Below are 16,690 nucleotides of genomic sequence, written 5' to 3' on the forward strand. Positions count from 1 at the left end.
GGCTGTGTTTTCACTTTTCTCATTGGGTAGGTGCCTATCCAGCCAGCAAGCCGAGGATTCCAATGGAATTTGCAAACCCATACCAAGAACTGAATCTGAGCACCTTGAAGTACTGGATGGACAAGGATACCTGCGGCAACCTTTGTGAGTGCCGACTCTTGCCACATGTCAAATGTACAAACGACCACAAATACAGTGGTCTTTCTCTGTAGTCAGTTCAGTGCCTACCTGACCAGTAGAACATGTTGGACGATGCTGCCTGGTCTGGTCTGAGTTCTCAGCTGTGGAGTACACCACTGTTCCCCAATTCTTGACTTACTCCAGAGGGGATGTAGGCTCTGTGCAGCAACTGAGGTAGAGAATGGGATTGAGTTGAAATGATCTCATCTTGAGGGTGACAACTGTCTGCTTGCTTTAAAGATTGACCTGGTTTATGCTTGGGGGTGTTGTTTGGTAGTAAAATACAAATACAGGTAGATCTGCTACAACAGAGTTTGGTAGAGAGAATAGGGAGAGAGTGAAGATGGATTGTTGGGTTGATTGCACTTTTGGGTTGAATTTAAATGCAAGAGGCATGACAGGTAAGGTGGAAAAACTCAGTGCGTGGATAGGCATGTGCAACTGGGACATTGTAGGAAGAAGACTGAAAAGCAGGACTTCTAGGGTGGTCATCTCTGGATTGCTTCCAGTACCTCGTGCTGCTGAGGACAGGAACAGGAATATAGGGGATCTGAATGTGTGGCTGGGGGGCTGGTGCAGGGAGCAAGGATTTAGCTGTATAGACCACTGGGATCTCTTCTGGGGTAGGGGTGACCAAAGTCAAAGTGTTGTATATGAATGCGCAAAGTAAAATAAATAAAGTGGACAAGCTTGAGGCTCAGTTAGAAATTGGCAAGTATGATGTTATGGGAAAATACAGAGACATGGCTGCAAGAGGGCCAGGGCTGGGAACTGAATATTCAAGGGTATACGTCCTATCGAAAAGACAGACAGGTGGGCAGAGGGGTGGGGTAGCTCTGTTGGTGAGGAATGAAATTCAGCCCCTTGCGAAGGGTGACGTAGAATCAGGAGATGTAGACTCAGTATGGATAGAATTGAGAAATAGTAAGGGTAAAAAGACCCTAATGGGAGTTATCTACAGGTCCCCAAACAGTAGCCTGGATATAGGATGCAAGTTGAATCAAGAGTTAAAATTGGCATGTCGTAAAGGTAATGCTACGGTTGTTATGGGAGATTTCAACATGAAGGTAGACTGGGAAAATCAGGTTGGTACTGGACCCCAAGAAAGGAAGTTTAAGAAGGAACTGCAGATGCTGGAAAATCGAAGGTACGCAAAAATGCTGGAGAAACTCAGCGGGTGCAGCAGCATCTATGGAGCTAAGGAAATAGGCAACGTTTCGAGCTGAAACCCTTCTTCACATTGATGGGGGAGGGGGGGGGAGAAGAAAGGAAAACCCCGAGGGCTGAGGGATGGGAGGAGACAACCCGAGGGCTGAGGAAGGGGAGAAGACAGCAAGGGCTAACAAAATTGGGAGAATTCAATGTTCATGCCCGCCATTCCTCCAATTTCCGGTGTTGCTCACTCTGGCCATGGAGGAGACCCAGGACAGAGAGGTCGGATGCGGAATGGGAGGGGGAGTTGAAGTGCTGAGTCACCGGGAGGTCAGGTTGGTTATTGCGGACCGAGCGGAGGTGTTCGGCGAAACAATCGCCGAGCCTCCGCTTGGTCTCACCGATGTAGATCACCTGACATCTAGAGCAGCGGATGCAATAGATGAGGTTGGAGGAGATGCAGGTGAACATCTGTCGCACCTGGAACGACTGCTTGGGTCCTTGAATGGAGTCGAGGGGGGAGGTAAAGGGACAAGTGTTGCATCTCTTGCGGTTGCAACGGAAAGTGCCCGGGGTCTCCTCCATGGCCAGAGCGAGCAACACCGGAAATTGGAGAAACAGCACCTCATATTCCGCTTGGGGAGTCTCCATTCTGCGGGGATGAACATTGAATTCTCCCAATTTTGTTAGCCCTTGCTGCCTCCTCCCCTTCCTCAGCCCGTCTCCTCCCATCCCTCAGCCTTCGGGCTCCTCCTCCTCCCTTTTCCTTTCTTCTCCCCTCTCCCACTCCACCCCCCATCAGTCTGAAGAAGGGTTTTGGCCCGAAACATTGCCTATTTCCTTCGCTCCATAGATGCTGCTGCACCCTCTGAGTTTCTCCAGCATTTTTGTGAACCTCCCAAGAAAGGGTGTTTGTGGAGTGCCTCCGTGATGGATTCTTAGAGCTGCTTGTACTGGAGCCTACCAGGGAGAGGCAATTTTGGATTTAGTGTTGTGTAATGAACCGGATTTCATTAGGGAACGAGGTAAAGGAGCCATTAGGGGATTGTGACCATAATATGATGTTTTAATCTAAAATTTGAAAGGGAGAAGGGTAAATCGGAGGTGTCATTATTACAGTTGAACAAAGGGGAATATGAAGCCATGAGCGAGGAGCTAGCCAAAGTTGACTGGAAAGATACCCTAGCAGGGATGACAGTCGAACTACAATGGCAGGTATTTCTGGGAATAATACAAAAGGTGCAGAATCGGTTTATTCCAAAGAGGAAGAAAGATTCCACGGGGAGTAAGGGGCAACCGTGGCTGACAAGGGAAGTCAGGGACAATATAAAAATAAAAGAGAAGTATAACATAGCAAAGATGAGCGGGAAGCTAGAGGATTGGGTAACTTTTAAAGAGCAACAGAAGATAACTAAAAAGGCAATACGGGGAAAAAAGATGAGCTACGAAGGTAAGCTAGCCAAGAATATAAAGGAAGATAGTAAAAGCTTCTTTAGATATGTAAAGAGGAAAAGATTAGTTAAGACCAAAATTAGACCCTTGAAGACTGAAAAGGGCGAATTTATTATGGGGAACAAGGAAATGGCAGATGAGTTGAACAGGTACTTTGGATCCGTCGTCACTAAGGAGGACACAAACAATCTCCCTAATGTACTAGTGGCCAGAGGATCTAGGGTGATGGAGGAATTGAAGGAAATTCACATTAGGCAGTAAATGGTGTTGGGCAGGTACACAAATATGCTGGAGAAACTCAGCGGGTGTAGCAGCATCTATGGACCGAAGGAAATAGGTGGCGTTTCGGGCCAAAACCCTTTCTTCAGACTGTTGGGCAGATTGTTGGGCAGACTGATGGGACTGAAGGCCGATAAATCCCCAGGGCCTGATGGTCTGCATCCCAGGTTACTTAAGGAAGTGGCTCTAGAAATCGTGGATGCATTGGTGATAATGTTCCAATGTTCTATAGATTCAGGATCAGTTCCTGTGAATTGGAAGGTAGCTAATGTTATCCCACTTTTTAAGAAAGGCGGGAGAGAGAAAACGGAATTATTTAACCAGTTAGTCTGACATTGGTGATGGGGAAGACGCTGGAGTCAACATGGATTTATGATTCTGTTCCCAATATTGGGGGAGTCCAGAACCAGGGGCCACAGTTTAAGAATAAGGGGTAAGCCAATTAGAATGGAGATGAGGAAATACTTTTTCACACAGAGAGTTGTAAGTCTGGAATTCTCTGCTTCAGAGGGCGGTTGAGGCCGATTCTCTGGATGCTTTCAAGAGAGAGTTAGATAGAGCTCTTAACGATAGCGGAGTCAAAGGATATGGGGAGAAGGCAGGAACGGGGTACTGATTGTGGATGATCAGTCACGATCACATTGAATGGCGGTGCTGGCTCAAAGGGCCGAATGGCCTACTCCTGCACCTATTGTCTATTACAGAAACCTGGTTATGAGAAGGACTAGACTGACAACTTAATATTCCAGGCTACAGATGTTTCAGGAGAGATACAGGTGGGGGTAAAAGAGGAGGGGGTGTTGCTTTGTTCATTAAGGAGAATGTCATGGGTGTGGTCAGAGATGATTTTGCTGATGGGTCATCTAGTGTTATAATTAATTGAGTTAATTAATTGTGTTATAATTAATTGAGCCCCCATAATACAGTTCCCTAAATCATTGATCACATTATATCAATTTGTATTGTGGAAACACGCATTATAGCAGCACTACGTAGTTTGAACTTGCAATGATTCCTCATTAATTCCAAAGTAATCAGTTCCCAAATTTTATCCCGACAGGTCCCATTGCACGAAAGAGAGTCACCTAAACATTGCGGTGGCGACCTGTGAGACCAACATCCCAGCTCTTCTCATTTGGTTGTTTCCAGATGGTTGTCGATGGTTTGCTCAATTTTGGATCAACTTTTCCATCATCCTACTCATTTCAATTAAACAGCCGAACCAAAGGGGACACGTGGTCTGGCCTGTGCTCTTTTCAATGGCAGTGGTTGATGGTTACAGTCACCCTTCCTGAGGGACAAGTACATTTGCTCTCTAGTCCGTAATCAGGAGCACCCCCCAAAAGATCAACATTTACATAGCAGCATTGAATTGTACTCGGCTCTGTGGGACTGGGTGTTCCCGGTCCTATTGTAAATGTGCAATGCTATGCTTCTAGCTGGAAGCACGTCAGACTCCATGAAAAAGGGCAGCTTTACCCGAATCTACAAGCAGAAGGGGGAGATGAATGATATTGGGAATTAAAGACCCATCTTGCTGTTAAATGTGAATTAGGTGAACACGGGAGTATGGAAGAGAGGCAAAGCAGATCCAAGTAGACCTTTCAAAAGGTAATTGGAAAGATCCATGGGAAGTGTAGGGAATGGTTGTGGTAGGGAATCATGGCTACTTCAGTACCGTGGATCTATTGTGGGTAGCAGAGCACTGTCTTGCTATGTAAAAATCCAGACTAAAAGGTTTTTGGAGAGGATAAACTCTTCAAAAGGTTGAATATTGTCAATCTTATGTCGGTCATGAATATTCAGTAACTTTCTTTTTGCCTTTCAGCATTAAGTGGAATGTTGTTAGGTTTGGATATAGAAGGATTAGTGCAAATCCTATGAGTAGGGGAGCTTCTGGTTAACAGTGGTCACCATATGGGAGCCGAATCAGAATCCACAATTAGATCAAATAACCTTGGCTTATTAAGCACAGAAATAAAGCACTTTTTAATCCAAATATGTTTCAATTCATCACTGACACCAACTTTAAAAAAGTGCTCTTTAATTCAAACTGGTATTAAATTCAAAATTGGAATTGCAATCCTCTGAATAAACAGGGCATTATTCCAGTCCTCATTTATTGTCACAGGTCGAGCAGCCTAGTCCCTTCCAGCACTCGGTCAGTGGCTGGTGTGTCACAGTTGTCCTGTTACTAGTCTTCAGTAATGAAAAGCACAGCCACAGACACCACAGAGTTTAGAGTAAGCTTGAATTTGGATGGTGCAGGGTGGAGGATCATCACAAACGGAGCTACTTCGGGCAGTATTCACACAACTGCGAACCAGACCGAGGTTGGAATTCCCATGTAATTGCTACAGACTTGTACGGAAGCTTTGCAGAGGGCTGAGAAGAGCATACAGACCCTGGCTGTGGTTGGTCCATTATTACAAAGCCGTTGATTAATTTCGCTGGACCCACTATTAACTGATCCCATCTTCAGTTTCACTGCACTAGTCATGGCTTAATCATCCAAACCAGAAGTTAGTGTAATCATCTTGTGTTCCTGTCGAGAGCCCGTGACGTGAGTGAGCAGCTTCACAGGTTGAATCCCGCACTCCTCAGCAACGAGATCTGCCTGCCCGTCTCGTAGCGACTCTGACACCGAAGACACAGGCGCCGGGCATTCCCTTTCACTGCCGCTTCGCTTTGTACGGCCGAGAACGTTTCCTCCGGTCAGGCTTGCGCTGTTTGTGCAGGCGTCCAATGCTCACGCCCTGTCTCCTCCGGACAGAGATGTTCTGTTCCACGAGGCTGGCGAGCATTCCTAACAGGGGATCAGACAGCAGCGGTGAGCTACTTGGGAATGCAGTAGTGGGAAATTCACCGTCTACAGCAACAAGTTTAACCCAGTTAAGCACATAAGAGCTTTTGACGGCACCGGACCTATACCCGCTGGAGTTTAGAAGGATGAGCGAGGACTTCATTGAAACTTACTGAATAGTGAAAGACCTGGATAGAGTGGATGTGGAGAGGATGTCTCCAATAGTGGGAGAGTCTTGGAACAGAGGCCATAGCCTCAGAATAAAAGGATGTACCTTTAGGAATGAGATGAAGATGAGGGTTGAGAGATTCTTGATTAGTAAGGGTGTCAGAGGTTATGGGGGGAAAGCAAGAGAATGGGATTGAGGGGGAAAGATAGATCAGCCAAGATTGAATGGCAGAGTTGACCTGAAGGGCCAAATGGGCCAATTCTGCTCCTATTATTTATGAAGTTTTCTTTCCAGATCAAACTAAGGAGCCACACCCACTCTAGAATCATTTACTCTACCTGACCACTGCCAGGCTGCAACAAAAACAACTTAATGTTGAACAATGCTGACATGAAGTCTGTAGGGTAAGGGCGCTGTTACTTGGGCTGGAAGGTAGCATGTTGTCCTATCTGTACTTACACACTCCATAATCTTGGATCTGACTACAGCCTTTCAGTGCAGCACTGCAGATGGAAGTGACTTCATCACCTGCTTTTAGGATTCATGTGGTTTCCTTCCATCCAAACTCACTGCCAATTATATTCATAAATAGGGGCTCAGTGTAATCACTGAATTCCTTGATGAAGGGTTTCTCCTGTAAATTTTCACTCTGATTACTTTTTTTAGCCCGGGCAATGGATTTCTAACGTTAATATTCTGGTTGGGGCACAGTGGCCACAAAAAGCTGGTGACATGTCTGGGAGGTGGAAATGTGGCAAATACAATTAATTCCAGAGGGCTCTAAGGAAACAGATATCTGAATGGAAAAGGCAGCAAAGAAATACATAATAAATGACCAGAAACCTGGGAAGTGCAGAGGAAACTTGGACTGGATGACAAAGACAAAGATGCCTTTAAATTCCTCCCCTCTTACCATAAAGCTGTGCCCTCTAATTTTAGGTTCCTCTGCACTGGGAAAAAATCTGACTATTTTATCTATGCCCATCATAATTTTATAAATCCCTGCAGTCCTCCCTCAGCCTCCTATGTTCCAGTGAGAGTAAACTCGGCCGATTCTCCATATAACTACAGCCCTCTATTCCAGGCAACATTCTAGTGAATCTTTTCTGCACTCTGTCTATTGTTACAGTGTGCCAGCAGAACTGTACAGCACTCTCTAAGTTGGGCCTAACTAATGTTTTGTACAGTGTAACATGATGTTCCAACTCTTATATTCAATGCCTTGACCTATGAAGGCAAGCATACCATTTTCATTATCCTATTTCTTTGCCTTTTCCATTCAGATATCTGTTTCCTTAGAGTCCTCTGCTGTGAGAGATAAGGGCTTACATCCCAAGATTACTCTGTACATCAGTAATTTACTTCATATGCCTACCCGAATTTGGCTCCCAAAGTGCATAACCTCACACTTGACAGGATTAAATTCCAAATGCAACCGCTCTGCCCAACTTTCCAGCTGATGCGTCTCCTTAGATAACCATCTTCGCTACGACACTACCAATTTTCATGTCACCTGTAAACTTACTAATCAGACCAACTACTTAATATATATTACAATCAAGGAAGGTATGAGCACCGATCCCTGCTATATAGCACATTACAGATTTCTAGTTTAAAAAAAACATCTGTCCACCTCTACTCAATGCCCCCTATTGCCTAGTTATCTTTGGATCCAACTTGTCAACATGTAATGGATCCCTTGTGCCTTAACCTTTGGACCATCTTCCAATGCAGGAATCTGTCAAAGGTATTTTCTAAAGTCTATGTGTCACATTTAACTTTGCTTTCATTAATTTTCTTATTTATCTTTGAAAAAATTCAATCAGATTTGTAAGACATGCTTTTCGCTGCACAAAACCATTCTATCTGCATTTCCAAATGAATGGCATGCCTGTCCCTCAAAGCTTTCATCCCCCAACTTCCGACCACTGGCCCTTTTCATAGGAACAGAATTAGGCCATTCAAACCATCAGGTCTGCTCCACCATTCAATCATGGCTGATCTGTCTTTCCTCTCAACCTTATTCTCCCGCCTTCTCCCCGTAACCTTTAACACCCTTACTAATCAAGAACTTATCAATCTCCACAGCAATCTGTGGCAATGAATTTTAGATTCACCACCCTCTGGCTAAAGAAATTCCTCCTCATCTCCTGTCGAAAGGTATGTTCTTTTATTCTGAGGCTGTATCCGATGGTCTTAGACCCTCCCACTGGTGGAAACATCCTCTCAACATCTATTGTATCTAGGCCTTTCATTATTTAGTAAGTTTCAATGAGATCCTCTTGAGCAAGGGGGACAACATTAACTATCCTTCTGTACTCGTCTTCTGCACTTCTCCCATGGCTAACAATGATACAGTTCTCTTCCCTTGCTTCCCTCAAATCCTGGGATAGATACCATCAGGAGCTGAAGATTTATCCATCCTATTGCACACCAGTATTTCTAATATTTCTATCTTCCTGACACTGATATGCTGCAGAATATCAACATACCTCTCCCTTAACTCTCCAGCCTCCACATCTTTCTCCCTGGTGAACACCAATGAGACGTTTTCCCTGGCACATTGATTATCACCTTGGTCACAGGGAAACCAAACTAGAAATGCACAACTGTTATGCCAGTTCCAGCACACCAGAGGAAGAGTTCGACCGCACTGGAGAGGGGCCAGATATTTATGAGAACATTGTTTAGCTGGAGTGGTAATTAGGAGGAGAGACCGGATAGGCTTATTTACTCTGGGAGAGGGGTAAATCAAGGAAAGATTTAAATAAGTTGTATAAAATTATGATAGGGCAAATAGGATGGATGTGTTTTATTTAGTAGAGTCATTAGCTAGAGTGCGTGGACTTAAGATAATTGGTATTAACCAGTGAAGGGTTAATGAGGAGCTGACAAGATTCTACTTTACTCAGGATGTGTGGCATGGGTCTTCATTGTCTAAAAGTGTGCAGAGGTGAAGATCCTCATCACTCAATCTCTGAAGGTGCTGGGTGTCCACTGTAAGGGATTGTGCCCTATAAAATATCACCATGAAGGATGCAAAAAGTGCAACGTACAAATCAATTAAGATTCAGAAGGTGTTAAAGCAATCTAACATGCAGTAAACAACCAAATGTGATGTGATGGAACTGTATCCTTCCCTATTAAAAGGAGACCCAAAGGCAAAGTCATTTACCTTCTTGAGATAGCATAGAGATGAACGTACAGATAAACTCATCATAATTGTGGGTCCTTCGCTGATCATCAATCTGATCAAAAATAACACAAACGTGTCACATAAAGGATAGCTCTTATAAAACGGAGAAAACAAATAAATTAATTAAAATTAACGCAGGATGCCTAACAGCATCATATCCAATGATCGTCACTCTATACCTCAAAGCAACTTCGGTTGCTGGCTGAACGCTTCAAAAATATTCTCAATAGCATCATGAACTTAGTTTATCTTTTGGAATCATGCAAGTTAATAAAAATCAACAGGCCACTGGTTATATTCTTTCTATTGGACTTCAATGGGTGGGGAGTAAACCCAAACTAAACAGCCAATATGCTATTGGCCATCTGCTCTACTGACCCTACAAAGGCATGTTTTCCAGCAGGGCTCAATGGAATACAATTGAGGTGTGGAACTCAATCTCATTTTGTTGTGCACAAGCACAGGTCCAAGGATAGAGGAGACTAACTCGCCTGTATCAATGGGGAGTCTGTGAATTTGCAGGCACAATGGGCTTGGTACCAGTATTGTGGTTTAAGTTATTAGGCTAGCATCCAAAGACCCTGGCCACTGATTTAAATAAACGTTTCATTCCAACAAGTGCAGCAGAGGAATTTAAATTTAAGTAAATAAATAAAGCCAGAATATAAATCTGGCATTATGAGTATCATTACGTGAACTATCGGTTGTTGCCAAAAGCTAACTGGTTCACAAATGTTTTTCAGTATAGCATATCTGAGATCAGTCACTTGGTCTGGCCTACAACTAAATTCCATCCCACTCTGGTGAAATCTAACACCCTTATCAGTTCAAGGGAAATTAGAAAAGGATAACGAATGCTGGTCTCCATGCCCAATAAATAGGTGCATTCATTCACTAAAAGCATGAGAGAGAAATCATTCATTTTCATTTACCTTGTACTTCTTCCGCTTTTCCACCTCCTCTTTAAGGCACACCTCACAATTAGAAATCTCAGCCTCCACACACTTCAATAAGGCCAACAACTCCTGGAAACAATGAAAGAATTAGTAAAAGGGGAGGGGCATGTTTCGACAAGAAAGAACTCAAACAATACAACTATATATATCCCTGACCTACAATTCATTATACAGGTGCACAACCTTTTATCCGAAGTTCCAAATAACGAAAACCTCCGAATAGCGACATTTTTTCAGTCCTTGAAGAAAGGTCCTTGAAAACGTTCACCGAGGGCGGCCCGCAGAGGTGACAGCGGAACCTCCGGTCGGTCCTCGAAGAAAGGGGAACTAAATCCCCATTCATAAAAGAGAAGGTGAGGGTATATTGCGCGGGAGGGTTAATAATTGACAATCTGCTGCTGCCTGCCCGCTCAGTTAAAAAGTTCCCACGGTAGACTCACGATACACAGTGTATCGTGAGTCTTGCATGAGAACTTTTTAACTCAGCGGGCAGGCAGCAGCAAATTGTCGCTCCCTTAAGTTTCCCCCACCTACACCCCTCTGCTTCCCGGCCATGTGTGTGACCCCTTCCCTCCCCTCTCCAGCTCCCCGCCCATTGCACCGGCGCGGGGGTTTTGCACTGTCTTCACGTCGGAGCCAGTGCCAATCACCGGAGATGTCAGGACCAACGGGACACCGGCCCCCAGGCCCACTGCAAGCACGGAGATCCCAGAGACCCTCAGCCAGCAGCAGCCCAGCCCCGTTCCAATTCCAGAGGAACACGCTCCCCGTAGGGACCGAAGCTGATGGTGTGCAAGGTGCGTCTTGGTCTTGAGGTTGCGGATGAGGGGGCGCAGCTCGGGCTGTGACGTCTCCGGCCACCCCCCTGTACATGAGCTGAGACTGGGAACTGTGGAGTTGTTTGCAGTTGCAGAGGGAGGGGGCAAGGGCGGCACAGTTCCCAGTCTCAGCTCCAGTCCAGGGGGGTGGCCGGAGACGTCAGGACCAACGGGACACTGACCCAGCCCCGCTCCAACTCCAGAGGAACCCGGGTTGCGGATGAGGGGGCGCAGCTCGGGCTGTGGGCGAACTGCCACTTGTCGCTGTAGCTGCGCATCGGGGAGCGGGTTCCTGTTGGTCCTGACGTCTCCGGCCATCCCCCTGGACAGGAGCTGAGAGACGTCAGGACCACCAGAAGCCGCTCCCCGATGGGTCGCTACGGCGACAAGTGGCAGTTTTCCCACAGCCCGAGCTGCGCCCCCTCATCGGGACACCGACCCCCAGGCCCACTGCAAGCACGGAGATCCCAGAGACTCACAGCCAGCAACAACTCTAGCCCAGCCCCGCTCCAACTCCAGAGGAACCCGGGTTGCGGATGAGGGGGCGCAGCTCGGGCTGTGGGCGAACTGCCACTTGTCGCCGTAGCGGCCCATCGGGCAGCGGATTCCTCTGGAGTTGGAGGGACAGGGAGACACAGCGGCTTTTGAGAATGATGGGCAATCACTTCCAAAGTTCTGCCCACACAGTCAGTACACCTCTCCTGCACTTGTCTCCCGCACTAAGATTATCTCGCAGAGAATGATCCCAGCCTAACCCTCCCTATTCTCTCCTATTCTGCAAGAAAAAACTACATTGAAGACTCAAACTCGCGATCGAGTAACTGCCGGGATCGAGGCGCAAACTCGCGACCTTGCGGATATGAGCCGAGCACTCTACCACTGAGCCAGCCGTTAAAATCTACGCTAAAAATCTTCCATTCCGAAAGCCGAAAAATTCTGAATTACGAAAAGCGTCTGGTCCCAAGGCTTTCGGATAAAAGGTTGTGCACCTGTACCTGTTGTCAGTAGTAAAAGCATATAAATAAAACTGTTGAAAGTTTTGCTTTTCATTAAACATGTCTTCCAACTCGCAAGTGCAACATTATTGGATTGTGAACACTCATTTACACTGCAAATATACAAATATGAACCACTATTATTGCACAGGATGAATTCACCTGGATGACTGCCCCTTTAAGATTGCCACAAAACAATGCGAAGAGTTCCAGTTCAATGAAAGGTAAAGTAAGTAATGATGACCTGCGTCAAACTACCAGGAGATATTGTATTCTTCAAACCTTTGCAACTGTAGCCTCTCACTCACCTTAGGGGAGTATTTTTCTGCGACATTTTGTTCATTACTTCCATTCCCTGAAAATTTCTCCTTCCTCTCCCACGATCCTGGGGACTCTTTTCCATCCTCCATTTTGACCTCTGTAGGCCTTTCCGCACAGTGAGGTAATGGTGAGCTTTTAATGGAGTCTGTTTTCTGCTGGTCTACAACCAAAGAGGTTATGATTAAATAAAATTGCACTGAGAGCAGTTAAACTCTATGTAAATACTTAAACTAGATGTCCAAGGGCGTCCAACGAGTCTGTAATAAAATAGTATTGTATACTGAGTGTGCCCCTGATCTTCATGGCTTCAGCAGCAGCACCAGGCATTCGTGTAGATAGCCCAAGGGTCTTACATTCAGCCCATGATGCATAATACAGTTATTCTACAACATAAACCAAGATCTGCATGTTTCTCTTAATTTTAAGTCCTGCCACATGCAATTGGCTTGTTTCTAATAGGGTGACTGCTCCCCCATCCTAATCGCTGTCGTATAAAGCTCTTGTTGCCAATGTAATATGGCTCGCCTGCCTAGAAATAAGAATAATTCATTTCTAAGCTTTGTAAAGAGCATCCTCCCAGGTGGGAAATACCTGGGCCTCCTGGCTGATTTCCACCCATCCTAAACAGAGCCCAATTTGTAGCCAACCGTGTTGTTGCCCCTGTTGAGATCAGCTAACCCAGCACAAAGCAGTGGTTTGTATTGTCTTGATGCACCCAATTAGTCACCAATAAAACGAGTTTCAACTGGTTGCAAATATTTCTAACCAGGAGTGGCAAGCAAATAATCCACTCATATATAGCACGAAAACAGGTCCTTCAGTCCAACTTATCTGTGACGACCAAGTTGGCTACATGAGCTAGTTCCATTTACTTGTGTTTGACCCAGATCCAGTTAAATGTTTCCTATCCATGCAGTTGTCTGGATATTTAAATTTTGTAATTGTACCCGTCTCTAGGATTCCTCTGGCCGCTCATTCCATATACGCAACACCCTCTGGGTGAAAGATTTTCCCCTCGGATTCTACCTTTTACTTTAAATCTATGCCCTCGAGCTTTAGACTCCCCTACCTTAGGACTAAGACTGTGACCATTTTGTAGACGTTAGTTGATAGTCTGTTCCCTGTTATGGAGACAAAGATCAAGGGGAGAGAGGTGTCAGAGATAGTCCAAGTGATGTAGCAGAGAAAGAGATGGGGGATGGTGCCTGTGTACGTTTGGAACAAGGGCTGTCCCACGTAACCAACAAAAAGGCAGACACAGCTGGGGCCCATGCGAGTTCCCATGGTTAGACTTATTACTAAAAAAAAGTGAGGGTAAGAACATGTTCCACCAGGCGGAGGAGACTGTTAATAGAGGATTTTTAGTAGAGGTTAGTATCTTGCATGTGGAGTTTGGGAAGGAAGCCCTTCCCCCACCTTCCAGGTTAGACAGAGGTTCATATGCACCTCCATCTACTGCATCTGGCGTTCCCAGTGTAGCCTCCTTTACATTGGCGAGACAAATCGTAGACTTGGCGAGACCAACCATAGACTCGACGATCGTTTTGCCGTATACTTTGCCCCCCCAACTCCCCTGTCCCCCACCTGGCACGAACCCATTTCTCCCCTCTCCCTCCCCTTCCACCTACACTCCTTCCACTGGCTTCATAATTTGTAACTCTTCTATCCTTATCTCACACATTTTGTCCAATCATACACAAATCAACCCCTCATCTGTATACACCTATTAGTTGCCAGGCTTTTCCTGCCCCTTCTCTCTTCCAGCTTTCTTCCACTCCCTACCATAATCAGTCTGAAAATATCCCAACCCGAAACTTCACCTATTCCCTGTTCTCCAGAGATGCTGCCTAACGAGTTATTCCAGCACTTTGCGTCTTTCTTTGTAAACCATCATCTGCTTTTCCATCTGATCTCTAAGACCAACAGAAATTGCCAAAGTTTAGAAAATAGCCCATTTTTATTCTGCCCATAAAGGTGACGGGTTCATTTCTGCTATTTACAATGCCCAAACACCAACATCAATAGTGATGGTGTCATTAATGGTGCTGTCAAAAATCACTCACTAATAATCTGCTTCTGATATTTGGGTTTGCTTGTATCATGTGACCTCATTACAGCATGTGGTCCAAGGAGCCCATGGTGAAGCATCAATTATTATCCTTGAATCAAATGCCAAGACTTAATTGATTCCCTTCATAACGTGGTCTCTATTAATACCCGACCTTAGTATTGACATTAGGTAGACAAAAATGCTGGAGAAACTCAGCGGGTGAGGCAGCATCTATGGCGTCTCGACCCAAAACGTTGCCTATTCCTTCGCTCCATAGATGCTGCCTCACCTGCTGAGTTTCTCCACCATTTTTGTCTACCTTTGATTTTTCCAGCATCTGCAGTTCTTTCTTAAACATTTAGTATTGACCCTGATAAGTTCCAGTAACTCGTCACGAAGCAAAGATTTGAATTGTCCTGGAACACAGTGGACACTTCCACACCATTAGTCCTGGCAGGTTTTGACTAAATATGACACCATGGAACTCCAAAAACACTCAAAAAGTTTGATACTATTCGAGGCAAAGTAGATTTGCACCCTTAGGTATTCAATTCTTTTGCATGGCTACACTGAGTGTCAACAACAAAATGTGCTGCAGCGATTCACCAAGAGCTCCTCTGAAACTTGAGCTGTTTAGTTTAGTTTAGGTCAGAGTAACAGTCCCTTCGGCCCACCGAGTCCGCGCCGACCAGTGATCCCCGCACGCTTACACTATCCTAAATATACTAGGGGCAATTTACAATTATACCAAGCCAATTAACCTACAGACCTGTACGTCTTTGAAGTGTGGGAGGAAACCGGAGATACCATAGAAAACTCTCGCAGGTCACGGGCAGAATGTACAAACTCTGCACAGACAGCACCCATTGTCAGTACGAACCTGGGTCTCTGGCTCTGTAACACTGCAACTCTGCGCCACCGTGCTATTGCTTCATTATTGCAATATTGTAGAGCTGTGCAATATCAGTCGGAGTAAAGTCATCACTATGCCAGGATCCTCTTCATAGACTTCAGCTCCGCTTTCAACACAATCATCCCGCAGCAGCTGGTGGAGAAGTTGGAGCTGTTGGGGGTTGATGCTGGCACATGTAGCTGGGTCCTGAACTTCCTGTCGCAGCGGCAGCAGACAGTCAGGGTGGGCAGTAGGACATCAAAAACGATAGCCGTGAGCACTGGCTCACCCCAAGGCTGTGTCCTAAGCCCCCTTCTGTTTAGTCTGCTGACACACGACTGTACTGCCAGACTCAATAACAACTTCATCAGCAAGTTCGCTGATGACACAACAGTAGTGGGTCTCATCAGTGACAACGATGAATCGGCGTACAGGATGGAGGTGGAGCTGCTCACAGGTTGGTGCAAATCCCACAACCTCATTCTTAACGTGGGAAAAACTAAGGAGATGGTGGTTGACTTCAGGAGGGCGGGGAAACAACACCATACACCTCTGCACATCGACGGAGCTGATGTGGAAAGGGTCAGCAGCATGAAGTTCCTAGGACTACACCTGTCTGATGACCTGACGTCCACGGCCAACACCACAGCTCTGGTCAAGAGAGCCCAGCAGCGACTTCACCCCCTCCGAAGACTACGGAAAGCAGGCCCCCCCACCACACACCTACGGACTTTTTACAGGGGGACTGTTGAGAGCACACTGACATACGGCATCACTTCCTGGTTCGGGAGCTGCAAGGCGTACGAACGTCACCAACTGGACAGGATAGTGAAGACCGCAAGCAGGATTATTGGTGCTCCACTCCCCTTCCTGCTGGACATATACAAGAAGAGATGCATCAACAGAGCCATCTCCATCATCAAAGACCCTTACCACCCATCGCATGACTTTTTCACCATCCTCCCATCTGGGAAGAGGTACAGGAGCATCAGCTGCAAAACCAGCAGGATGCTCCTCAGCTTCTTCCCACAGGCTATAAGACTGTTAAATGAACTTTCCCCCCTGCCAAGTATCGCGCACAAACACCCCGCTGCCAGTCGGAACGGCTGTTGAATGTTATTGAATGTTATTAGAGGGTTAAATTGTTCATGACATGTATTTTAACTTTAATTGCTATTTATTTTGTAACGAAAACTGAATGGACACTGGTCGAGAAACGTTTTTTTTGTTTCCTCTGAGTATGCGAATACTCAGGAAATGACAATAAAGATTTACAATTACAATTACAATTACAATTACAAGAGACGCACCAGTTCAAGAAGGTTGATGTTTGCCACTTCCTGGATGGCAGTTAGGGATGGAAATTTAAAGCTGATCTTACTGGAGATGTCAATAAGGTCATAATATCTATAAAACCACCAGATTCA

The 16,690-nt window shown here is 45.6% G+C and overlaps 1 protein-coding gene across 1 annotated transcript in view; it reads right to left on the reverse strand.

Annotated features, from left to right (window-relative positions):
* Nucleotides 1-5,090: 5,090 nt before the first annotated feature.
* bap1 (BRCA1 associated protein-1 (ubiquitin carboxy-terminal hydrolase)) overlaps nucleotides 5,091-16,690 on the reverse strand; it is a 52,189-nt gene continuing 40,589 nt past the window's right edge. The window contains exons 14-17 of the mRNA XM_055647786.1: nucleotides 12,309-12,481; nucleotides 10,164-10,256; nucleotides 9,211-9,283; nucleotides 5,091-5,869 (exon numbers count right to left, since the gene is read on the reverse strand). Of these exons, the coding sequence (XP_055503761.1) occupies nucleotides 5,736-5,869; nucleotides 9,211-9,283; nucleotides 10,164-10,256; nucleotides 12,309-12,481 (473 nt within the window). The 3' untranslated portion in view covers nucleotides 5,091-5,735. The remainder of the gene's footprint in view (nucleotides 5,870-9,210; nucleotides 9,284-10,163; nucleotides 10,257-12,308; nucleotides 12,482-16,690) is intronic.

Source organism: Leucoraja erinacea, chromosome 16 (assembly GCF_028641065.1).
Source record: "Leucoraja erinacea ecotype New England chromosome 16, Leri_hhj_1, whole genome shotgun sequence".
Classification (NCBI taxonomy): domain Eukaryota; kingdom Metazoa; phylum Chordata; class Chondrichthyes; order Rajiformes; family Rajidae; genus Leucoraja; species Leucoraja erinaceus.